General features: G+C 40.1%; 2 protein-coding genes across 2 annotated transcripts; both read right to left on the reverse strand.

The window, feature by feature from the left end:
- Window positions 1-13,459: 13,459 nt before the first annotated feature.
- On the reverse strand, window positions 13,460-14,206 carry LOC122322130 (uncharacterized). The gene has a single exon (XM_043213570.1). It carries the CDS (start codon window positions 14,204-14,206, stop codon window positions 13,460-13,462), a length of 747 nt encoding a protein of 248 aa, XP_043069505.1.
- Window positions 14,207-15,786: 1,580 nt separating this feature from the next.
- Window positions 15,787-18,634, reverse strand: LOC138926888 (uncharacterized). The gene is made up of 3 exons (XM_070282494.1): window positions 18,196-18,634; window positions 17,468-18,100; window positions 15,787-17,069 (listed from the first exon to the last, which is right to left on the reverse strand). Exons 1-3 carry the CDS (start codon window positions 18,632-18,634, stop codon window positions 15,787-15,789), a joined length of 2,355 nt encoding a protein of 784 aa, XP_070138595.1.
- Window positions 18,635-26,436: the final 7,802 nt, after the last annotated feature.

Below are 26,436 nucleotides of genomic sequence, written 5' to 3' on the forward strand. Positions count from 1 at the left end.
CAAAAGCAATACTTTGTCAGGATTCGATTCATCTGAGTACCCTTCCGGCTGCTTCATGTAGACTGTCTCACTCAGATCGCTGTTGAGATACGCGGTGCATACATCCATTTGATGAAGATGTAGCTTAAGCTCCGCCGCCAGTGCTATAATAAAGCGAACACTCTCCAATCGGCATACTGGCGAAAATGTTTCTTGGTAATTTACGCCAAACTGCTGAGCGCATCCTTTTGCTACCAGTCGAGCCTTGAAACGTTCTATTTGGCCATTTTTATCACGCTTCACGTTGAACACCCACTTGCATCCAATGGCTCGCTGATTTTTGGGTAAATCAGTGACTTGCCAAGTCTGGTTGGCAACCAGAGAATCATATTCTCTTTCCATGGCTTCACGCCACTCCTTTGCATTTTTACTCTCCAGCGCCTCTTTGCAAGTTAACGGAATCGGAACATTTTCCGAAATAAGGGCGCCTAGGATATTGTACTGTTTCTTTGGACGTCCAGGTTTTCCAGTCCGAATGATCTTTGGGCGGCCGGGGCCCCTGCGTGCCTCCTCCTCGACATGCTCACCCTTTTCTTCAGCACTCTCGTACTGATCCGTGCTATCATCGGAGCTGTCGGCGTCGATGGATGAGTTAGAAACGACTTCTGCATCTCCGAGTCCCTGCTGCTGACGGTCCTCCTCCAGGTCCTCCAGCTCGATCGTCACAGTATCATCCTTGGATGCCACGTCATGATGTTCATCAAATAACACATCCCGTTTTTCGACCAATTGTCCAGTTGATGGGTCATACAGTCGATAACCTTTGGCTGCAACAGAATACCCAACCATAATGTACTCCTTTCCCTTAGGTTGAAATTTGCTGCCCTTCCTCGGACCCTTGTCCAGAGCAACTGCAAGAGATCCAAAAACCTTTAGATGTTTTGCATAAGGTCTCTTACCCGTCCACGCTTCCATAGGAGTCATACTCTCTAATGCGCTGGTAGGGGAACGATTTCGCAGATAAACCGAAGTGTTGACAGCTTCTGCCCAAAAACGATCTCCCAGTCCCGCCTGGACCAGAAGGCATCTTGACATCTCTACTAGCGTACGATTTGCCCGTTCCGCAACTCTATTTTGCTGGGGAGTATACGCTATTGTTAGCTGTCTGTCGATTCCATGCTGCTTTAGACATTCGTCAAACTGTTTATTGACAAATTCTCCGCCATTATCACTCCGCAGGCATTTCAATCTTCTTCCTGTCTGCCGTTCCACCAGATTCTTGAATTCGATGAATTTAGATAGCACCTCGTTCTTTCCATGCAGGAAATAAACAAAAATCCTCCTGGACTTATCGTCAATGAACGTAAGAAAATACTTGGAACCTCCGAGGGATGGTGTTGGAAAAGGTCCACAAACATCTGCGTGTATCAGATCCAAAAGCTCCTTAGCCCGATTACTCGTTGCAGATGGAAAAGGTTGAACATGGATTTTGCTAACCATACACGTTTTGCAATTAATATTCTCTGGCAACCGAATATTATCTATTCCTCGAACTATCTCTTTGGATACCATCTCTTTCAAGCTAGAGAAATTAATATGTCCGTATCTCTTGTGTAGCAAAATTCCGTCAACAGCTGACATGGCAAAACATTTACTTCGGCCACCTTCAAATAAGTACAAGTTGCCAATCTTTTTGGCTTTCACTATGCATTCTCCATCTTGCATCACCTTGGCATTCTCTATGTCAAAGGTCACCTTGCACCTGTTCTGGACAGCACTGCTCACGGAATAGAAATTTCCGGTCATCTTCGGAACGTAGAGAACATCTTTTAGTGTCAACATGCACTGGCCTGTCTGTATCTTGACGTCACCTATACCTTCTGCTTGAAGGAAACCAGCATAGGCCAGTCCGATCTGTTCAGTGTGCTTCTCAAACTTTGTAAATAGCTCTCTTGCGCAACACATATGGCTTGTTGCGCCACTATCCAAGCACCATGTTGAATTGTCAATTTTGTTGACGTCACAGGCGTGCAACAGGCTGCTTTGTCGATTCATCATACTTCTTGATTCCATACGATGATCTCCCTCACCCTCTCTTCGACACTGGGACTTAATGTGCCCTTGCTCACCACACTTGAAACAAACGATATTTTTTCGTTTCTTCTGTCCATACGTTTTTGTCTGTGAGTTGTGCTTGTGTATTGCAGCAAATGCTTTAGTGTCGACTCGTTCCTCTATTATTCCTTTTCTTTCGCTCTCCTCCTTTAACTTTATGGTGAGAATTTCGAACGAAGGTAACTGATCTCGTGTTTCCATAGCGACCACGAAATGTTCAAATTGCTCTGGAAGACTTGATAGCAAAACGATAGTGCGAAGTTCGTCGTTTATGTCTATTCCAACTCCAGTTAGACAATCCAGAATTTCCACAAATTCACTTATGTAAGTCGTCATGCTCTGCCCTTGCTCCATCCGTTTATTAAGCAGTTTCTTGTATAACTGTACTTTTCGTACAGGTCCGCTTGGTTGATGAACTTCCTTCAACTTGGTCCATGCCTCCACAGCCGTTAAGCAATTCTTGATGTAGGCCAATTGAGATGTCTTGACACTCAATGTTATTGTCGCCAACGCCTTACTGTCCAAGGCCGCAAACTGTTGTTCTTCCGGAACATTCGTTTCAGTTAGCTCTCCAGACGTAACACTCCACAGACCGGAATGCACTAATACAGATCGCATCTGTATTTTCCATGTGTCATAGTTTGTCTCCTCTAACTTATCAATTTGATAAAGAGCACTCATTGTTCTTAATCTTGAGTCACACACCGAATAACTTGAACTCTCTAGTACCTGGGCCCATAACCTATTGAGCGGCAGAATTCGAAGCCACCAAAATCAGAAAACCGTGTGTATGCTTCGGAACTTTATTTGTGACTAAAAATGTATGCGAAGGAAAAATGAAAAAGTTGGTATACATAATTTCTTATTCTCTATCTTGGACTATACAAGCGTGCATTGCATCATCCTAATAATGTACCGGGTACTTTATTTTCTACATTTTTTAAGCGAAAAAGAAATTTTTCGTTTTTTTTAAAGCTCTACTCAGATGTCCCCCTTGTCCTTGTTGGTGTATGAATAAGCAATTTTTTCCGCTATTGCACAAAACAAACTGCCAAATATTTAAGGTTATTCAAATAAAGTTTATTCTAATTATGGTCAAAATATGTATTCTGGATCAGGATCAACTCCTGAGTCAATATAAGCATTTCCGTTTTTCCGATCCTTCACGGTCCTTCAAAACGATCAAGTTGTAATTTTGCACAACGTAACTAACACAAGGTCGGAACGCTCGGAATCGTTCGACTACATCCTATAGCTGCCATATAACTGATTGATCGGAAATGCTGTAACTTTGGTGTTTTTAGAGTTATAGAATTCGAATTTTGTATGAATGTTATTTTTGGCTTACGTACCAAATCTTATACGGATCGGCCGACTATATACTATAGCTATCATATAACTGTTTGATCGGGAATGACCCAACTTTCGTGTTTTTGAAGATAGAAAGTTTGATCTTCGTATAGATTCGATAGATTTTTGGTCTGTTGATCCGAAGTTCGAATTCCGAACCGAAGTTGAACCGAACAACAACGAAGGATCAAACAACGATACAACGTGATTTTGATGCAACGTGTCAAAATCATCGAACAAACCATTCAAAAGGAGCAAAACAAAAATTATAAAAGACTCTTAAATCGTTTTAGCCACATGCTAAGTGCTTTCATAAGTGTACGAAATATGAAAAAATATGTATTAAAAATGTTTTTCGTTGCCTTCTGTTATTCATTTGATATAAATGATATGTATAGTATATTTATATGTATTTATATACTCATTTATATGTATGGTTTTCTAATTCTTTTTTCAACCAATAACTGAAGAGTAATTTGTGGTTATTTTTACAGCATTTACTTGCAAAAAACAATGTTTTTAATAGTTTTCTAATCAGCATTTTTAAAAATGACATTTATATTGTTTAGTTTAGTTTTCTAACTCTTTCGTTAACCGTTTCGTTTCGTCACTGATAAGTAATTTTTACCATTTTGAGAAAACTTACCAGCATAAAACCAGCTGGTATTCTAACTGGATGTCGTAAAAAAACAATAGTATTGAAACAAGCCGCATGTTATTCATTTGATATAAAATATCTGTAGTTTTCTAACTATTTTGTCAACCAATCACTAAGAGTAATTTGTTAATTTAATTTTTAACATAACATTTACTTATAACATTAGAATAACAAGAATGAAAATAGTAATCATACGCTAGAAAACAGCAAGTCCGGCTGTATCGTTTAATTACACCTTGTGGATGCTAAGGTATCCTTACAAAAGGCAGTTAATCTTGAAGAGGATTTTCGTCAATCAGCTGTTGCTGGATAGTGTTGCTGTAATATACCCGGCACTTATGTCTTCCTTCCACTAACCTTTTAAAAAATAAATTCTTATCAAGAACAACAAAACATCAATTTGTTGCCTAATTTTTAATAATTTGGAAATTTGGATAAACTTAGTAAAATATATACCAAAAACTTTTCTGAAACTTCTCTTTCTTCCTCAAGAATCTGTCTATCTTTTGATTATCCGGCTTCATCTGCATGCACATTTATATCTGCATAAACATTTATAACATTTTAAATTAGACAAATTCGTCTTTTATTTTGGTGCAGATTATGGCATTGAAAACCCTCAATGGTCAAACACTCCTTATTTGCAACACCTTTGCAAACCTAAATTTACTGGAATTCACATCCTTTGTCATATATGGCTTTCGAATGGCACTTCAAACTGATGTTATTTACAAAGACTTTAGTAAAGCATTCAATTCAGCCAATCACTTACTCTTGTTGAGTAAAGTGAATATGCTCGGATTTTCTACAGACCTCTTAACGAGGATCTCCAGCTACTTAGATGAAAGGACACAAAGAGTCTTATTTAGAAGCACACATTCCCGTCTGATCCGTGCTACATATGGCGTCCCTCAAGGAAGTCCTCTTGGCCCGTTGTTATTTACTCTTTTTATACGTTTGCAGAGGGTATTATAATTTTGTCCAAAAGTGTGCAACGCAGTGAAGGAGACATCTCCGACCCTATAAAGTATATATATTCTTGATCAGGATCACCTCCTGAGTTGATATGAGCATGTCCGTCTGTCCGTCTGTCTGTCCGTCTGTCTGTCTGTCCGTTTCTACGCGAACTAGTCTCTCAGTTTTGAAGCTATCGTCTTGAAACTTTGCACACACCCTTCTTTCCTTTGCACGCAGTATATAAGTCGGAACGGCCGGGATCGGCCGACTATATCCTATAGCTGCCATATAACTGATTGATCGGAAATGGTATAACTTTGGTGTTTTTAAATTTAGAAACTTCAAATTTAACATGAGAGCTATTTTTGGCGACAAATTACGACATGCCAAATTTCATAAGGATCGGCCGACTATATCTTATAGCTGCCATATAACTGAACGATCGGAAATGACCCAACTTTCGTGTTTTTGAAGATAGAAAGCTGGAATTTGCTACAGATTATATTTTTGTTCAGTTAATCCGACCTACGAAATTTCATTAGGATCGGCCGACTATATCCTATAGCTGCCATATAACTGAACGATCGGAAATGGTATTTGGTAGAAATATCAACTTTCGTATTTTTGAAGATAGAAGCTTGGGACTTTTTTTTAGATTTTTTATTGTAATTAATTGGTTTTATTATGATGTAATCATAAGGATCGGCCAACTATATCCGATGTTTGCGATATATATCCAGTTTTAACTGCAAGGGTATATAAACTTCGGCTCTGCCCGAAGTTAGCTTTCCTTTCTTGTTTATAAATGACTTGGTCCCTGCTTAAACGAACTCTCTAGCTCTTATGTATGCAGATGATGTAAAGCTTTGCCTTCAATATAAATCCATCTCTGCCCAATGCAGTCTTCAGTGATAACTTTCAAAAATGGTGTTCAGCTAACGATTTAATACTTAATGGATCAAAAGGCAAGCTTTTGATCGTTCTTGCCCTCTGCAGGCTTTGTATAATCTTTATGGGATTGTCTAAGAGAAATTGACTCAGGTTAATGATCTCGGCGTCCCATTAGACACCAAACTTAAATTTGCCGACCATATTTCCTTAATGGTTAATAATGCTCTTACTTATAAACTTATCTAGCTTAACCAATCGTAGGACAATGCTGGGTGTAGTTTTTCTACATAACTTTATATATGGGGATGTATATAACCAGCATTTACTAACACGCTTTTTTTTTTTTTTATACCCTTGCAGAGGGTATTATAATTTTGGTCAAAAGTGTGCAACGCAGTTAAGGAGACATCTCCGACCCTATAAAGTATATATATTCTTGATCAGGATCACCTCCTGAGTTGATATGAGCATGTCCGTCTGTCCGTCTGTCTGTCCGTCTGTCTGTCTGTCTGTCTGTCTGTCTGTCTGTCTGTTTCTACGCGAACTAGTCTCTCAGTTTTGAAGCTATCGTCTTGAAACTTTGCACACACCCTTTTTTCCTTTGCACGCAGTATATAAGTCGGAACGTCCCGGATCGGCCAACTATATCCTATAGCTGCCATATAACTGATTGATCGGAAATGGTATAACTTTTGTGTTTTTAGAGTTAGAGAGTTCAAATTTGACACAAGAGCTATTTTTGGCAAAATAATACGACGTGCCAAATTTTATAAGGATCGGTCGACTATATCCTATAGCTGCTATATAACTGAACGATCGAAAATGACCAAACTTTCGTGTTATTGAAGATAGAAAGCTGAAACTTAGTACAGATTCTATTTTTGATCAGTTGATCCAACCTACCTAATTTCATTAGGCCAACTATATCCCATAGCTGCCATATAACTGAACGATCGGAAATGGTTTTTGGTAGAAATACCAATTTTGGTATTGTTAAAGATAGAAGTTTGGGACTTGTTTTAAATTTTGTATTATAATAAATTGGGTTATATTATCATATTCTCATAAGGATCGGCCACTATATCCGATGTTTGCGATATATATCCGGTTTTAACTGCAAGGGTATATCAACTTCGGCTCCGCCCGAAATTAGCTTTCCTTTCTTGTTCTATATTAAGTTACTTCCAGTAGATGTGAAATATTTTCCACTTCATTGCATGTGTCGCAAAGAGCATTGTCAAAAATATTCATTTTGGATAAAGTGAACTTATCGAACGCATGTCCGCTAAGGATTCTATTTAATCGTTTTGTGTCTAAACGGTCGAAAATATCCGTTTTATAGAACCAGGGTTTCTTGGTGATGAAAGGCCGAAAGTTTGAATAGCCTTTATTACGTTCCATAGAGAAAACGTTATAGTCTCTTTCCCAATCATCTTGAATATAATGAAATATATAGTTGATCGCATCACTCAATGTCCATCTAACATATTTGAAGGAGCCGTGTATAGAAGCGTTTTTTGCTGCTCTATCAGCAATTTCGTTTTCCCAAATATTTGCATGGCTGGGTATGTGGTGAACTACAACCTTTGAGAGCGTGGGACAATTTTCGATTTTGGAGAATATTTCCTGGGCAATATAATTGCTGGAGCCGTTATTTTGTAGAGTTTGTATAGCGCCAAGGCTATCCGTCAGTATGGCTATCTTCGGAAAGCAGATGGAAATTGCAAAATCAATGGCTTTTTCCAAGGATAAAAGTTCAGCGGTCATAGACTACAGCTTTTTGTTAGTAAAGAAACTATCAACAGTATTTGACTTTGAATGAACAAATGCATAACCTGAAAAATTTTCCGAGACTGAACCGTCCGTGTAAAAAATTTCCATGTGTAAGTTATTAAAAGAATTCAATTTTTCGTTCAACAAAGTAAAAACAATGACTTCATTAGCTTGCTTTTTGTTAACGCAGGTACCTTTAAAAAAATGTGTGTCTAGGGATAATTTGCGAGAAAAAGTAAAAATAGGGTTGATGGGAGCAATATGATTAAAAAGGTTTATATATTTAGAATAGATTCTACTACAGCTGGTTTTAGTGTATGAATATGAAAGAGGTAAGGTAAGAGTGAAGCAGATGGAAGTTTGAACGCGAAGGATTTGCCTAACTCTATAGCTATAGCGAATTCAATTCTGTAAATGGGAGGTAGTTCAGCAGCGAGATGATAAATAATTTTGACAGGAGTTGACTTAATAAGGCCTAATGCTTTTCTCAGGTGAAAATTAGCGTGGGAATTAATAATATTAAGAGCTGCTTTAGACAAGTTAGCGAATGAGGAACAGGCGTACTCAAACCTAGATCTTATAAAAGCTTTATAAAAAAAAAGCGATTTACTTGGATGAACTCCGAAGTGGCAACCACTTAGCATTTGTAGAAACATATTTATTTGATTTGATTTTGAAATAACTTTTTTAACATGTGGTACAGACGAGTTGTTAGAACTTATGATTCTACCCAAATAGTTGACACTATTTACATTATTTAAGGTGATGTTATTACACTGTACGTTCAGAGGTCTTCTCCTAAGGTTAAAGTGAATAGTGGCTAATTTATTTGCATTAAATGAAAGATTGATTAAATTGCACATTTCCCTAAAAAGATTCACTTTCTGCTCTAGTTTAGATTCAGCCAACGAAAAAACCTTGTCATAGCAGACTAAAAAAAAATCGTCCGCGTACTGGAAAAGAGTACTGTCATGATTGTTGCTTAGATTATGAAGCTCAAGAGTGTAAAGATTAAATAGAATTGGGCTAAGACAGCTTCCCTGACTAACCCCTTTGTCGACTGTAACCTCTGCCTTGCCCAAAGTTAAAATTCTTTTATTAAGAAAATTGATAATGAATTTAATATGGGAGTGGTTAAAACCTAAATTAACTAATTTTTTACCTAGGATAGGAATTTTGACCGCGTCAAACGCTTTGTTTAAATCAAGAACTGCTGCTGTAACATGGAAGCCACGAGCTTTTAAATTAGCTATAGTGTTGATCACATCATTGATACATTGAATGTTGAATGGTTTTTCCTAAAAGCATAGGACCTTGGAGGGAGAATATCGTGTCTATTAATGTGATTCTCCATACTCCATTTAATAAAGCCCTCTAAACATTTGAAAATTACACTTAGAAGGCAAATAGATCTATTGTTTGTAATTATAGAAGAGTCAAGGTTTTTCTTTGGCACAGGAATAACTTTTATTCTACGCCAATTATCTGGAATATTACCTTGGTCTAAAGTAGAATCAAGCAAGGAAACAGGGTTTTCTAATTGCACAGTAGGTAAGGCTAGGAGCATTCTATATGATATCTTATCGAGTCCCTTAGCAGAATCAGGGTTACGGGATTTGAGAAAGACAAGAAGTTCATGATATGTGAAGTTTGAGATAGAATTTGTGTAAAGTAAGCCGTCAGGGAAAATAACATCAGAACAAGTATCAGTGTTAGGAGCTGTGGCTATTTGACTAAGAAAAGCTTGGTGGTCCGAGTCAGAAAATGAACTTTTGGAAGGTTTTATTTGTTTATAAAGTTTAAGGGAATGAATTTTTCCCCACATATCTTTCATTGAGGTAGGGTCAGATAAATCATCTAAAAGCCTGTTTAGGTTATTCTTTCTCATTTTAAAAAAGTAATTATTAAGTTTTCTATTACTGTTAATATAGGCAATAGCATCTGTAAAAAGCTTGGATTTAAAATATTTTTGTCTGCACGCGTTTCTTAGCCTAAACAGTTTTTCACAAACCTCATCCCAATATTTTTTAGGAACGTATCTATTATTCCCATTTAATTTTATCGTATTATTGGCGTGAATGTTTTGAGAAGAAGTAAAAAGGGTGTCTAGAGAAGTAATATGAACATTTGAGAAATCTTTAATAATTTTTGGGTGATTATATTTATAAGAGTTGAAAGAAGCCGAAACATTATCAACTTCAATTAAAACCGGAAAGTGATTGCTATTCGAAATTTTAGAATTAACTGAAGCCCATTTAAATCTAAGATGATTATTATTTGTGAAAGTGACATAAAGGGTAGAGAAATAGGACGGATTAGGTGAGTAGGTTGGATCGCCATTGTTAATGCAGAAAAATCCTGAATTTAAAAGAGCGTTTTCCAAGATGACTCCTCTGGCATCAAGCGTGTTGTTACCCCAAATACTAGATTTGGCATTAAAATCGCCACCTATAATAGTAGTACCGTTCAGTTCAGACGCAATAGAAAATAAATCGTTACAACCTTGTTCAAAAGAATTAGTGTTAGGATTGGGTGCGGCATAGATGCTAAAAATGTTTATATTGTTTTTTAGATTCGTCGTACAGACACCAACTGCTTCAATATTAATGTTACATTTAATTTTCCTAAAACGTATATGTTTTTTTAAATAAATACCAACGCCTCCATACCCGGCGGCACGAGGTTTACACACAAAATTATAATTAGCTAGGCTACTCATAGAATTGTTTGGAATCCAGATTTCTGATACAATTGCTATGTCTATATTATTATTAACTAAAAATAGTTCTAACAAATGTTTATTGTTATTAGCAGTTAAGCTCTGAATATTGTATTGGAGGATTTTAAGAGTCATTTTTATTTAATATTATTATTTTTTTTTTTTTTTTAAGAAGAGTATATAGACAAGCAACATTAAAGAACTATTGTAACGATTGGTTAATTTTAATTAAATCAATTTTTGAATTTGTAATAAAAATACGATCTTTTAAATTAACTAAAAAGTTTCTTGATTCAGGAAATAATACCGAATTTTCGTTGACTAAAAAAGAGCTGGTTTGTTGCAATTATAAATTTCAACTTGTTGAGCAGAAAAAGGATCTTTAGATTAGGTATTAATGAATTTTTCTTTGAGAGAGTACTCATGTTTTTTAAGAGCAGCTTTCCAGCTGATCATTGTGTCGTTGGCATTGTTTTCCTCATTTTTTTTGTTAAGAGAGATCTTAACAACTTTGTTAAAAGGGTTATTTTCAAATAAATGTTGCGTGGCTAATTTGGTGTTATTTTGTAAAATTGGTGTAGTAGATTTCCTTTGCCATGATGGCTGTGGGAAAAGAGTTATGTCGTTAGTATCAACTTCATCTAAAATTTAAAACAGAGAGGGATATCTAATTTTCGCTTCTGATTTTGATAAGTTTTCAAGTGTCATGCTTTTTTTAATTGCATAGGCTCTTTTACGAGCAGGACAATCAAGAGAGGTGGCTTCGTGAGATTGTTTGCAGTTAGCGCAAACCAATGGGCTACATTGCTGCTCTTTGGTATGAGATAATGAACAGCTACTAGAGGTCTGCATGAATAGCTAAAAAACGACATTCAAATGCACAGCCTCGAAGTGAGATTCAAATGCATGAATTGAGTGAGATAGAATGCTGAGACGAAAATTAATGAATGAGTGAGTGCGACTGTGTAGGTCTCACTCGCACAACATTCGGGGGATGAAAACCGAATTGAATGAGTTAGAGTTACAGTTCGCATTCGAATTGTTTCGAATGCATTCTAGAATGTACGATACAACTATGCATATTTGCCTGTATTTTTAGACGCTGATAATAAAATAATTCAAAAGTGAATTAAGTCATTGATTTTTTTTCCAGAAATATTCATTATTATGCTGTATATTTTATTTTACATATTTTATATATATATTTATATATTATATATATATATATATATATATATATATATATATTATTATATATATTTATGTTTATATATATATATATTTATATATTTATTTATATAAATGTAAAAATATTTTCAATATTTATGAATAAATAATTTTCCAGCACAATTTTGCCGCTAAAAAAATTTGCAAAATAATTTAATTTGGAAAAACTAAACAATAAACACTAAGAAACTAATAATAACAGTTAAAAACCAAAGTAAAAAAACACTCTATCATAATTAACCTTTCGGTCAATTCCCTTATTATTAAAGAAGTATTTAAGAAGCGTTTTGAGCAACAGAAGAAAATAAATGAATGCATAGAGTGTGTTAAAAACCATTCGAGACATTCGGCTGCATTCCTCATTCCAAAAGCACTCTTTTTACTTCCCACCCCAACTCACTCTGTTTCAAAGCAAGAGAATGCCCATGAGTTACAATGCTCTCTCACTCTCTCACTCCCTCTCATTCAATTCGTTGTGTCTCTTGCACTCATTCATTCTATTCCATTCGGATGTATTCTATGGCTGAGGCAATAAGAATGTATTCCTGCAGATCTCTAACAGCTACTACATTTTTGATCAGCTTGTTTGCAATTTTGAGCAAAATGATTAAACCTAAAACAGCGATAACATCTATTTCATCACTTACTTGCACATCGTCTTTATTGTAACAAATTCTTGTTGGTCTCTTGAAAGTGGCCTGCTCCGAGGAAGGGATGGGGGATTGCCTTGCCATACTATTGGCTAAAAATCCCACGGAAAGAGCGAACCGGACGGTCAAGACGATGATCCAGGAGGAATTTTGTAAATGCTAATAAAGGTGGCCACTTGATTGATATTGTTTTCAAAAACTAGCCCAAAAAATTTTAAGGGAACAAACTGAATAAAAATACATCACTTTTTTCTCAAAGTTATTCCATGTTTACTTACCGACATAAAAGATAGAGCTGCCTAGATTCATTCGACCAATTCATTCGTTTTCATCATAAGTTGGGGCTCGATCTGAGTTAGCAGAACCTCCGTTAGTAGTCCTACCACGGTGGTTGACACATTTTTACCATTTTTATATCGTTAACAAGAAAGGAAAGCTAATTTCGGGCGAAGCCGAAGTTGATATACCCTTGCAGTTAAAAGCGGATATATATCGCAAACATCGGATAAAGCTTGCCGGTCCTTATGAGAATATCATCATAAAACCAATTAATTACAATAAAATATATAAAAATAAGAAAGGAGCTAACTTCGGTCGGAGCCGAAGTTTATATACCCTTGCAGTTAAAACCGGATATATATCGGATATAGTTGGCCGATCCTTATGAGAATATGATAATATAACCCAATTTATTATATTACAAAATTTAAAACAAGTCCCAAACTTCTATCTTTAACAATACCAATGTTGGTATTTCTACCAAAAACCATTTCCGATCGTTCAGTTATATGGCAGCTATAGGATATAGTCGGCCGATCCTTATGAAATTCGACATGTATTATTTTGCCAAAAATAGCTCTCACCTAAAATTTTAACTCTCTAACTAAACTCTCTAAAAACACCAAAGTTATACCTTTTCCGATCAATCAGTTATAAGGCAGCTATAGGATATTGATCCTAAATGCGTAGAGCCTTTTTTTGTAGTGGACAAAAAAGTATGTTTTATTGTTCTTGCTTGTTTCGCTGTGTTATTGGTACTTGAAGAAAATTGGCAATGTTGCCATAGGTGCTGCTTATTTCTAGTGTGTACACATTGTTTTTATCTTAATTCAAAAATATAAAGATGGCAAAACTTAATTACTAAGCGATAGTTTCCAAACATCCCGGCCCACCCTGAAACACGGTTTCTGAATGAGGTAGTTCTGCAATTTTCGTTATTGGCCGGGTCAATTCTCCTGTTGCCATCTTGAGCCTTACTGCTCGCACGACGTCGTCCTTTCCTGGGTAGGTTTCGATCACCCTCGCCAGGTGCCATGATGCTGGTGGTGTGTTGGACTCCTTGACGAGCACAACGCTGCCGATGTTGATGTTGGGGGTTTCCTTGGTCCACTTTGGTCGCTGCTGAAGACTCGTCAGGTACTCCTGGTGCCATTGTTTCCAGAAGCCTTGGTACATCGATTGGATACTCTGCCAGTATCGCAAACGGCCCACAGGAATGTGGCCAAGATCCACCTCCGGGATCGTCGTAAATGGTCGCCCGATCAGGAAATGGGCTGGTGACAGATAGTTGCTATCTGTATCCGACGTGTAGCATAAGGGTCGTGAGTTGACCACCGCACTGATCTGAGCCAGCAAGGTGCGCATTTGCTCATGTGTTAGTGTGCTGCTGCCAATGACTCGTCGAAGATGCAGTTTAACACATCGAACTGCTGATTCCCACTTTCCTCCCCAATGTGGAGCACGAGGTGGGATGAAGGTCCATTGGATACCTTCGTCTGCTAGTGAGTTCGCTACGTGATCCTTGTGCTGTGTTGAGTTCAGTAGCTGCTGCATTTCATCCAGGGATCGCCTGGCTCCGATGAAATTTGTTCCGTTGTCGCTGTACATGCGTGTACATTTGCCTCGTATTGAGAAAAATCGTCTCAATGCCGCCAGAAATGTTTCCGTGGATAAGTCGGTGGCGAGTTCTAGATGGATCGCCAATGTAACCATACATACAAATAGGCATATGTATCCCTTGCTGATGCGCGGCTTGCGCACCTTAGCGTCCTTCAAAAGAATTGGTCCTGCATAGTCGCATCCAGTGTTTACGAATGGCAGTGCTTGCGTTATACGTACGCTGGCATTGTATGTTGTCTCTGTCGAAAGCACGCCAAACAGTTGTGTGTTATTTTGCGTATCAGGTTCCGTGCACCGAAAATCCAAAATCGTTGCCGGACTATGACGAAGAGAGATGAGACTCCAGGATGCAGGTTGACTCGGTGCTTATGTTCTTAGGTGATCCGATGAGCCTTTGGAAGCAAAATGGGATGTTTTGCCTCTGCCGACAACTGTGAGTGTTGGATTCGTCCTCCCACTCTGAGCAGATTGTCCTTATCGATGAACGGTGAGAAATTTACCAATTTTGATTGGTTTCCTAGAGGCTTGTTTGCGAGTAGTAGCTGGAAGTCCTGTTGAAAACCAGCTTGAGCGTGTTGCAGCCATCGAATTCTAGCCGACTTGATCTCGTCACAGGTGAGAGAAGTTGATGTTTGTTTTGAAGACGGGTGTTTCATGCGATGAATGAATCGCAAAACATAACCGAGCGTGTGTATAAGCTTCAGCCAAGATGAGTTGCGATTTAGAAGCTTATCCAAAGGATTGTCCGTTGTGACAATTACCTGCGCAGCAAGGCAGTTAGCTTTGATCTCACTTTGTATGCGTTTGTCTGAAAGTGAAGAATAGTTGTGTGAATAGTTCAACTTTACCAAAAATAGATCCTGGTCCCTCAGCCATGAAGGACCCTTCCACCACAATTCGAAGTCAATGAGCTCGGATACTCCCAAGCCTCGGGATGCACAATCCGCTGGGTTCGATTTTGAGTCCACATGCCGTCAAGCATGCTTAGGTATGGTTTCCAAGATCTCGGCGGTGCGGTTCCCAACAAACGTCTTAAGTTGGGCTGGTGAGTACGCCAGCCATGATAGGACTATTGTGGAGTCGCTCCATGCATAGATAGTCAAATACTTGTGTTTTAATCCAGCCTTGATGGATTGCAAAAGTTGGCTTAGAAGAAGTGCACCGCATAGTTCCAGGCGTGGCAGAGATTGTTGCTTTAAAGGTGCCACCCTTGTTTTTGCTGCAAGTATGGCTACCGAAATGGTTCCATCGTCCTTAACCGGCTGTACACTACGGCTGAGTATGCTTTAGTGGATGCGTCTGAAAATCCGTGCAATTCAATCTTGTCGGTGTCGCTCTCGACCAAGCATGGTATCTGGAGTTGTGGTAGGTTTTCTTAATCTGCTCGCCATTTGAGCCACTTGTCGGTTAACTTTTTCGGAAGTTCGTCGTCCCAATTCAAATTCAACAGCCATAGTTTTTGAAATAGTATTTTAAATTGAACTACGGTTGGTGCTAATAGACCGAGGGGGTCGAATGTGCGTGACACATCCGACAACACTTGCCTCTTGGTGCAGCATGGACTAGATTCATGGATAGATTGCTAGATTCACATTGTACGACAATGTGTCCTTCTTAGGGTGCCAATGCAGCCCTAGAACCTTTACTGATGAGTGTGAGGAATCCGTGTTATCCTCCGATACAATGTATTTGGTATTCGATACCCATTTCCCGAGCTCTAGCTTAGCACAGGACATCAGTTGGACGAGTTCGTCCCGATTGCGTTGCAGCTCATCCTCACTATTGGATCCAGTGAGAACGTCATCCACATAGAAGTCTTCCATCAAGTTTTTGGCCGCAGTTGGAAACTCCTTCTGGTGGTCAGCAGCCAGTTGTTCCAGTACTCGAACTGCTAGGAATGGTGCGCATGATGTTCCATACGTCACCGTACAAAGTGTGAAGTGCTTGATGGGATCTGATGGATCCTCTCGCCATACGATTCTCTGAAAGTTTCTATGTTTTTCGCTCACCCAGATTTGACGGAACATTTTGACAATGTCCGCTGAAAATACGTATTTGTGCATACGGAACCGCAGGCACACAGCAAACAGGTCTCGCTGAATACTGGGTCCGATCGAGAGTGTGTCATTTAACGCCTTGCCTTTGGCGTCCCGGTATGAGCCGTCGAAGACTACTCTGAGTTTCCGACCCAATACAGGATGATGAGGTAGATAGAAACTCCTTTCGTTGGGAATTTCGCTCGGTGAGATTTCTCGCATGTGTCCTAGACTTTGATATTTCCTCATGAAGTTTACATAATCCTTACGTAGCTGATGATTTTGTGATAAACGGCGTTCAACCGATTTGAACCGCTGTAAGGCTCCTTGAAGGGTATCTGCAAACTCAGGATCTGATGATGTAAAAGGAAGCTCCACGATGTATTTGCCATTATCGTCCCGAGCGTGGGTGTTGAGAAAGTGCTCCTCGACCTCTTTGTCCTCAGGTTGAACTTCTGCCTTGCGATGAATGCTTTCCAGCTCCCAGAATCGTCTGAGAGTGGCATCAATGTCGACTGTTGTTGTGAGGGCCATAGTGTTGCTCGCCCGTGGTGCAAACAGTGATGTAATCACCCATCCAAAGATTGATGAAATAGCGATTAGCTTGCCTTTGTTGTCAAATATCTTTCTCCCAGTAATAGCACTCCAAACATGCTCGCTGCCCAAAAGAATATTGACTGGACCACTTGTACTGAATTGTGAATCTGCTAGTTGTAGATCGTTGAAGACTTGTAGTGCAGACGCGTCGATGCTCTGCCTTTCCAATGATGAGGTGATCTTTCCAAGCACGTGAGCCTGGACTACCAGTTGATCCTCTGATATACGGGATTGGATGCGTAGGGTGCTGCATCCCCTTGTTGTGTCTGCTTTAATCGATGAAATCCCAGTGACCAATATGCGGGATGGCGTACGAGCCAAACCAAGTGCGTGTATAAAGCGTTCAGATACATATGACAGTTCTGAGCCTGTGTCCAAAAGGAGTCGGCATGTTACCAAATCCCCGTTTGCGTTTTGAACGTTGACCATAGCCGAGGCAGGGTGCTTCTGTTCCATCCATTTGATTGCGTTGCACTTGCAGTGCCTTGTGCACATACAATTGCTGCGGAGCCTTCTGTTTGTGCTATGTGACTAATAGTCCCCGGTGAGATGTTCGCGTTGGGATCATCCTGATCCTCACCAGTTTGAGCGATTGTACCAATTGCGTGTTGCGTACCTTGCAGATGCAATAGTGAATGGTGCTGAGCTTTACATTTTGTGCAGTTGAACGTTGACTTGCATCTTCTGATCCCATGACCTGGCTTCAGGCAATTGTAGCATAGCGATTTCTCCTTGGCAAACGAGATTCTCTGTCCTGCAGACATACCCAAAAATTGTGGACATCCATACAGACGATGTTCTGTAGAATAGCATTTGCTGTACTTGTTTCCATCAAGCGCAACCAACGAATGTGTGACCTTCTTTGTTTTGTCACCAATAGAGGCTGTCGTTTTACCTCCAGTTGTTTCGCGTTTGCTTAGCTCCAGCTCCTCACAACGCGCATCCAAGAATTTGAAGAATTCCTCTAGTGTGGGTGAGTCTGACTCCACACTGCGCTCGATCCACCTACGTCGAGTAGCTGCGTCCAGTTTTTCAAACGCCAGGTAGATGATCCAACAGTCTCGTCCTGTTTCCTTAATGGCATCCAAACCACGCACGATTTCGTTTGCGCTGTCTGACACCTTCCGCAAGGTTGCTGCATCAGACTTTGTTGTTGTTGGCAGCTTCATAAACTGCTCCATAAATGAATTCACGATGTGCCGTGGACGATTATATCTTTCGTTCAGTCGCTCCCACGCTGTGTTGTAAGCTGCATCCGTAATATTTAGATGTCGCAAAGCAATTCGCTTTGTGCTGATGCCTCTACGAATTGTGCGGTACCTGCATTCGCCGCACTGACGTCACCTCTTGTAGGTCTTGGCAATTGTGCAGTGGCTCGATCTGCCGCCAACTTTTCGAACAATTGTTGTTGTTGTTGTAGCAAACTAATTATTGCGTCGTTGTTGATTTGCAGCCCATGGCTGCCGTTCTCGCTACTCACAGTGGATGGGCTAGGTCTTGTAACTGCCATCGCCGAAAGTAATGAATGCGCCCGTAGATACTTTCCCTCGTAGAAAGCGTTGTCTGGCTCCGGATCCACATAGCCGTCTACCTCGTCTAGAACAGCTATTTCGTCACCAAATCGAATGAACTCCTTCCATGTTGTGTTGAGATGCTCCAGCCGCGAAGACACCTCCGCCGGTGTGGCGTCTGATTGGTGCGCGTCCTCAGCCCAAGCCAAGCTCCGTGTGATATTGGCCTTTAGTCTGGCGCGTCCCTTCACCAATGCTTTTAATTGCTCCATTGAAGAACAATTACCGTGAGAGCCAATGTACAGAAAACAACAAAAACATCCGGTTCGTAGGACCAAACAATGATCCTAAATGCGTAGAGCCTTTTTTTGTAGTGGACTGTATGTTTTATTGTTCTTGCTTGTTTCGCTGTCTTATTGGTACTTGAAGAAAATTGGCAATGTTGCCATAGGTGCTGCTTATTTCTAGTGTGTACACATTGTTTTTATCTTAAGTCAAAAATATAAAGATGGCAAAACTTAATTACTAAGCGATAGTTTCCAAACAGATATAGTCAGCCGATCCAAGCCGTTCCGACTTATATACTGCGTGCAAAGGAAAGAAGGGTGTTAAGAGGAGCCCCAAATAAATAGGTCTTACTCCAATGAATTCCGTTTAGAAACTGATTTTATTCTGTACAATTCTCTTATAAGTAAGATACAAGAAAATCTTAAATCTATTTAAAACTACTTATCAACGCACTGCACGCTGACATGCTATGCGACCTTTTCTCAAGTGCGATAAGCGCACCACTTATGTATGTGTTTGTGTTAGGCTGCAGGGGATCGGTTTTACACCATGCTGTTATCTCATATCTCCATGGGTCCGATCCCTTGAAACTCTTACTTAAGAATTTCTATAAAAAATAGTGTTCAATGCTTGAACAAAGGGTGTGTGCAAAGTTTCAAGTTGATAGCTCTAAAACTGAGAGACTACTTTGCGTAGAAACAGACAGACGGACAGACGGACATGCTTATATCAACTTAGGAGGTGATCCTGATCAAGAATATATATACTTTATGGGGTCAGAGATGTCTCCTTCACTGCGTTGCACACTTTTGACCAAAATTATAATACCCTCTGCAAGGGTATAAAAAAGTCCTAAGCTTCTATCTTTTAAAATACCAAAGTTGGTATTTCTATTAAAAACCATTTCTGATCATTCAGTTATATGTCAGCTATAAGATATAGTCGACCGATCTTTATTTGAAAGATCTTTGAAATTTGGTTGATCGGATTAACTGACCAAAAATAGAATGTGTACCAAGTTCCAGTTTTCTATCTTCAAAAACACGAAAGTTGGGTCATTTTCGATCGTTCAGTTATATGGCAGCTATAAAATATAGTCGGCCGATCCTTATGAAATTTGGCATGTCGTATTATTTTGCCAAAAATAGCTCTCGTGAACTCTCTAACTATAAAAACACCAAAGTTATACCATTTCAGGCCGTTCCGACTTATATACTGCGTGCAAAGGGAAGAAGGGTGTGTGCAAAGTTTCAAGTCGATAGTCGAAGTCAAGGAGACATCTCCGAACCTATAAAGTATTTTCTTGATCACGATCACCTCCTGAGTTGATATGAGCATGTCCGTCTGTCTGTTTCTACGTAAACTAGTCTCTCAGTTTTAAAGAGGAGGAGGTGATCGTGATCAAGAAAATACTTTATAGGTTCGGAGATGTCTCCTTCACTGCGTTGCACACTTTTGGACAAAATTATAGTACCCTCTGCAAGGATATAATGAATAGTGTGAAAAGTAAGAGTCCAGCTTCCTTGACCGACACCAGATGTAACACGAACACGTGGCAAAAGACTGGGTTTACTTAAAAGGACCAAGTTATTAACACAATACTGTAGTATTCCCACACGCCGAGACAGGTGGCCTGGGGCGAAGTAATGGCAGGGGTTGAGGTTGCAGTCAAGCGAAAGGAGTATTATAATGGTCAGTACGGGGGGATGGGAAGAATGCAAAGCCAAGAGTCCTAGATGCGTGGCAGAAGGAGCAGCGAGGGGGGCGTCGCGGGAAGGCAGAGACGACGTGAAATTCAAAAGTTTCCTGGGCGGCAACTCCGTGTTTAGAAAGTGCGGCTAGACTAGCAGCAGCGGAAGACAAATGAAGTCGGAGCAAGACAAGGATAGGCCGAATTGTGAACTAAAGCGCTGCGATCTAGGCCCGTTGGCGCGTATGCGCGGTTACGCCCTGGTGTTACGCCCCGGCAGCGAGAATACGCGAGTTAACGCCTAAGCAATTCCCTCGGCGGCTCCCCACCAAAACCCCAGGGCAGCCAAACATCTAGCAACCAAATATTTTATTGCCAATAAAGTTGCCAACCAAACAAAAACATCGAAATCACTTCAGATCCAAGTCCTACTTAAACATCAGCTCCAATTTCCATTCCATTCCGCTGGGTCAGCATAAGTGCATGTAGAAATTTATGTATTTAGAGACGAATATTAAAATAAAGAATTGAGTTTTAGAAATATTATTAAACACAGGTCCCATTCTTAATCATAGAACCGGGCTCCCAAACCCAGGATTAAGGAAGCATCTGAGATGACAAGGATCTACAACATTTTCTTTATCTTTATTACGTAAGAGTGAGTAGAGTATGGTAAAGTGGGTGCAATGAAGTGGAAAATAAGTTGGAATAAAATAAGATTAAATGCAAATATATGAAGTACATTGAATCATACAGAAAGAGTAAAGGAATGTATTAAATAAAACAGCAATCGAAGAGTGTAGTAATCAGTAAAAATAAAACCGGTAATTCGAACCACAGGCAAGGAAAGGTGAAGGAGAAATAAACAAGTGCATAAATTCCGAAGCCGAAAAACGGCAGGATGAAAATAATTAATCAAGAGGTATAAACACAGAACGTGGTTAATAAGTGGAAGAGTTTAGTTAAAACTTTAATTTAAAGAAAAATGGCAATGTTTGTGAATTTGTTAAAGTTCTAGTGCAGCAAAGGGCTTGTGTCAAACGTCGACGAACGGCTGGATACCGACGGTTCGAGTCTGCATCGAATAGTTCGATCGAACGGCCGGCTGTCGGCAGACTTTGTGGGTGTCGATGGTTAGATGCGTACCGAACAGCACCGAAACGCCCGATCATGGCTGAACGGCAGCTGTTGTCGACAGATTCGAGCAAATATAAATGAGGAGTGAGTGGTTCGATCGGTTCAGATACAGTGGGAGAAGATGCTGCGGACTAGAAATTCGAGGACAAGATTTATAATTCAAATAAGGTATTTTTTTCATTCGCATGTATTAAGCGGTGCACTGTATTGCACAGAGCGGCTTTTTAGCATGAGAGGAAGTTCTCCCTCTCATGAGGCGGCCGTTTAGGAAGGGAAGGTTTTAAGTCGATGGAAATATTAAAAGAATAAAAGTAATATATATACATTAACATTTATTAGGCGGCGCACTGTAATGCCCAGGCGGCTGCTATGCGTGGGAATGGAAGAAAATATATTAATAAAAATAAGAAAAACATAGAAAATTTAATAAATAAAGAGCAAAAAGAAAGGCAGCAAGTAACTGTTAGGTTAAATAATTAATTAATAACGTAAGCATTGTTGGTCGCAAGCCGAATTTCCCGCAAGCCTCGGAAGCTTTTCGGCCGCTCGGCTTCAACTAATTCGGCATCTCAAGCTAGCAACAATCCGCTCAGCTACTAAGGTTGGTGCACTCTCGTTCATTATCTAAATATCTAGCAGCCAAATAAATATTTGTATAACGTTTAAAATTAAATATAATTTGCATTTTTATTTATCGGCGTTGAAAACTATCATTGACCAAACATTGGTGAACCCCGACGTGATCGTTAATATACTTAACAAATTACTTTAACAAACAACAAAACAAAACAATTTCATAAACAGTGTTGTTGCGAACAATTTTCATATGCGTTTAATAAGAAAACAGTTTGTTTATAATAATAAACAAATTATAATATATAATTAATTATACATAGACATAAATGGCAGTTCACAAGTGCATAAGTACGTGCCATAAGTACGTACTTACGTGCCATAAGTACGTACTTACGTGCCACAACGAAAGTGCATTCGCCCGCGCCTATACGTATGAAGCCTATGCTTCATACATACTAGTGAATACGTTCCACAACGAAAGTGCATTCGCTCGCACATAACTTCATATATATGTATATTCGTTCCACAATTCCGCTATAAATTTTGAGCGATGAAATTCTGGCGGCGGAATTATTAACTTCGGGTTGTTCGGAACTTAATATAATTAAGTATGAACTCTATCGGCGCAGTCACAGGAGCACTCATTCCAACCCGAAGTATTGGTATTGGTAAGTAAGCCGTTGGTATTCTCCAGAACTTTCAGAGGATCCAAGGAGCTCTTCAGCCTGTTTCCAAGATGGATGATGCCATGCTTCACGTGTGATATGGCCAGATAGTCACCATGTTCAGCGACTTCAAGGCCATCCACGGGAAGCTTGAGGATTTGGACATTTCGCAGTTCAGTTGTGACCTCTGATGGACTGTTTCGGAGATCGTAGCAACGAGACGACCCTTCGCTCTTCTCGAATTGACCCAGGGTAAAGTCAAAGTTTTCAAGCGTCGCCTCCTCTGCCTCTCCCTACCTTCAGCGGTGAATACTCGGAAGGGGCTGAATTCTACTCGATCGTCTCTACAATCGTTGGCAGCAATCCTCGTATTAGTAAGGTGGAAAAGCTGAAAAAGTTGCGATCTTGTTTTCGGGAGTCCGCTTTCGAAGCAGTTCGTTCTTTGGAAGTCTCCGACGAGAATTATGATGTGAATTATGACTTATGACTAATTATGACAGTAACATAAAAACAAGATTCTGTGTCTCAGTCTGTTGGCAAAAGGCTCAAAAGCAGCTCTTCGAGGTCTTTAGGAACAATTCAATGCCTTTAAGAATTTTCAAATCAGATCGCCGTCAAATCAGATCGCCAGCTGCATCATCGTCCAGGTTCTGTTTCAAAGGTTGGACTCAGCTACCCAGGATAAGTAGAAGGAGAGTCAAAACTCCTCAAGTTCAGACGCCATTCCTACTTGGGAGTCGATGGCCGAATTTTCGGGGCAGCGATGCAGGACGCTGGAGGCTATGGACGTAGCCATGGCTGCATACGCCCCGGGACCTTAGGCGAGAAGGCGTCGAGATGCAAATAACAGTAGTTCATCCTTTATTTTTACCAATTCGCTTCCCACTGCCTGTACTTTATGCGGTTGATGGTTCCATGTAATGTCTGCATGCCCCCGATTTATGTTAATGCGTCCTGATATCCGCCTTGGTGAGGGCAGGCGACTCGGTTTTTGTCGGAAGTGTCTCCAAACGGGCCCGAGAGCCACTGACAGGGATATCCATTTTTGGAATCCATACGTCACGGCTCTCATGCTGACCAACCAAGACCAACCTGAATAGAGTCTCCAAGTGGCGCTCTGAACTCTTGACGGACTTGAGGAAGGAAGGGTTCGACGGTTTCGTTGAATAGTTGGAACAGGGTGCCTCGCTGCTTATTGTTGCAGTTGAGTGTCTCGCTGCTTATTGTTGCAGTTGTGAAAGCGAAGGGCGCCGAGCCTGTAGTTTCTTTGTCGTCCACTGCTATTGCACTAGTTGCTCAGGGTCGCAGCGGGTATATATATATTTGCTGCCTACAGCGAAAATTTTTGACCGGAGTCGCGCTGGATCCCTTGTTCTATGCCGAGCATCCCAGGTGCGTGATCACTTCCCGTCTGGCGATTCAGCTGCAGCTTCGGAGGTGCAAGTCATTCATGGCGGTGTCTAGTATTGGCGATAACGGCTTTGCAATAGACGGATTTTATGTTGATGTTCTTCTGCGGTCCCACTAAAAATCGGAGCTATAGTCATGTTTATGAGCTGCTGTGTGTTGGGCCATTTTAGCTTTTAACCGGCCTGCCGTTGCTGCAGAAAACTTAACTTGGATGGGTCGTGTGTCGAGGCGGTTCACATGTCCAACGAAGATCACTCCACTTCCTCTGCCCACAAGGATATTCCGAAGAGTGAAACTATGCTGGATGATCAGTTGGATTCTCTGCTCCACCGGTTTTGCGATTGCGATGCGCATTTCGTGCAACATGTTGCTCGGTTGGAGTCCGGCGCTAACGCTGTGAGGCTTCCGATGAAATGTGGTTCTAAAATTAAAGCGGCCGTAGAGGAACTGACTACAAATCTTAGCTGCGGCAGCGGAGGCAGCTCCAAGGCTTTCCAACCGCCCGAGAGCCACTGACAGGGATATCCATTTTTAGAATCCATACGTCATGGCTCTCAAGCTGGAAAAGTGGCGACTCAGGCGGGTCTGGATACTGTCCAGAAGCCCGAGGGACAAGACCAACCTGAATAGAGTCTCCAAGTGGCGATCTGAACTCTTGGCGGACTTGAGGAAGAAAGGGTTCGACCGTTTCGTTAAATAGTTGGAACAGGGTGACTCACCAAACAATCTGTGACGCGTCGCGTGATCAGAAGAGGCATCAGAAACTGAACGACTCTTGGCAGAGCCCACACGAGGCGACGACAGAATTCCACCTGTGACGGAAGAGGAGACAGCCGCCCAGATTTCAGTGTTGAATAACAACAATGATAGCATCCCAGCTAACCAGCGGAGTCCGCACGGTGCTCCGTTAGGACTCCCTGTGCGGAGCGCAAAGCCTCCTAGGGACGCTCCTAAAAGTGTCCGTAAGAGCATGTTTTTGGGAGAAAAGTGCCATTACAAAATATATGAAAATGGTGTGCCCTGCGCACTCCTAGAATGAGTAATTTCGGAGTCCCAGAATGCTCCCTTAGATAAACCGCAGGGACTCCGTGCGGACTCCTTTCTTTGCTTCCAATTATTAAGAAAAGGAGTCCTAAAATCATCCGAAGATAACCTAGGCGGAGTACTTTGGGATTGTGTTTGTGCACCTAAAATGCTCCGTAGAGGAGTCCTTCTTTGTGCACATAAAATACTCCGTAGAGGAGTCCCTACGGTTTCTCAAAATGCTCCCAGCTTATATAGGAATGATAAGTAATTCAATTAGTAATGAACATTTAAACATATTTTTAATTAAACTACATTTTGTTAAATTTTTTTGTTAAGTTTATTTAAATTCCGTTCTTTTGGCGTCGAAACCATTTTGCGCTGCCTCGACCAAATTCTTTGTTTGCTCCTACAAATTTTATGTTGAATGCTCCCATCAATGCGTTGGTGATTGCCATCACATCAATAGCTTTCTTTTTCGGTGTCCCTTTCCAGGAGTAATGCGATGCGACGTCGTCATTCAAAATTTTGCGCCATATTATTCGAATAAATTTTGACGGATCGCTTGCCTCTTGCCGGATAATTTCATTTTGAAGTCTGTCGCTAAGCTCAGGCGATTTTTTTAATTCTTCCTCGAGCTTCTCAAACGCCTCGACTGTTTTAAACGGACTTTGCAGAATGGGCGTTTCTTTTTTTGGCGTTATCAACTTTTTTGTCATTGTCAGCTCTGTCAGTTGGCGAGAGTGCATTTTTTTATTATCATCTTCGAGCTTTTAAACTCGATGGGTTAAGTCTGAAAGAAATGAAGTTCATAAGTTATATTTTTTTTAATAAATAAGTTTTTTAAACAAAGTGAAGCAAACCTTTTAATGTGTTCTTAATTTCGATGGTATTTTTTAAAATTTCTTGCAGCAAATCTGTAAAAGAGGAACCATTTCACATACTATATTATTTAAATTTTAATTAATACCATTAACTATCTTACCAGTGTGTTCAAGTCTCGTCGAGTTACTATTGGGGTCCAAACTATGAGAATCATTTAATGGCATATTCTCTTGGTCATCTTAAAAGCAAGAAATGGTAATTATGGATTATAAGTACCATATAATATAATATATATGATACACTTACCATTGAATTTCGATGTTGTGGGTAATTTATTTGACATGATGTTGTCCTCATCAGTGTCGTACATAAAAAATTCGGTGAATTTATTCATGATGATGAATTACTGCAGCAAAAATAAATAACCTATTGTTGCTAAGGGGTAATATTTTTTTTCAAT

The sequence above is a fragment of the Drosophila bipectinata genome, chromosome 4, assembly GCF_030179905.1.
Source record: "Drosophila bipectinata strain 14024-0381.07 chromosome 4, DbipHiC1v2, whole genome shotgun sequence".
Classification (NCBI taxonomy): domain Eukaryota; kingdom Metazoa; phylum Arthropoda; class Insecta; order Diptera; family Drosophilidae; genus Drosophila; species Drosophila bipectinata.

What these genes read in the sequence shown, in the direction of transcription:
- LOC122322130 (XM_043213570.1), bottom strand. Translation starts at nt 14,206, where the DNA reads ATGTACAGCGACAACGGAACAAATTTCATCGGAGCCAGGCGATCCCTG.
- LOC138926888 (XM_070282494.1), bottom strand. Translation starts at nt 18,634, where the DNA reads ATGGAGCAATTAAAAGCATTGGTGAAGGGACGCGCCAGACTAAAGGCC. An exon ending in ATTGCCAAGACCTACAAGAG is followed by an intron (nt 18,101 to 18,195) that starts GTGACGTCAGTG and finishes TTACGGATGCAG; the next exon opens with CTTACAACACAGCGTGGGAG. An exon ending in TTCACTATTGCATCTGCAAG is followed by an intron (nt 17,070 to 17,467) that starts GTACGCAACACG and finishes CCCGTATATCAG; the next exon opens with AGGATCAACTGGTAGTCCAG.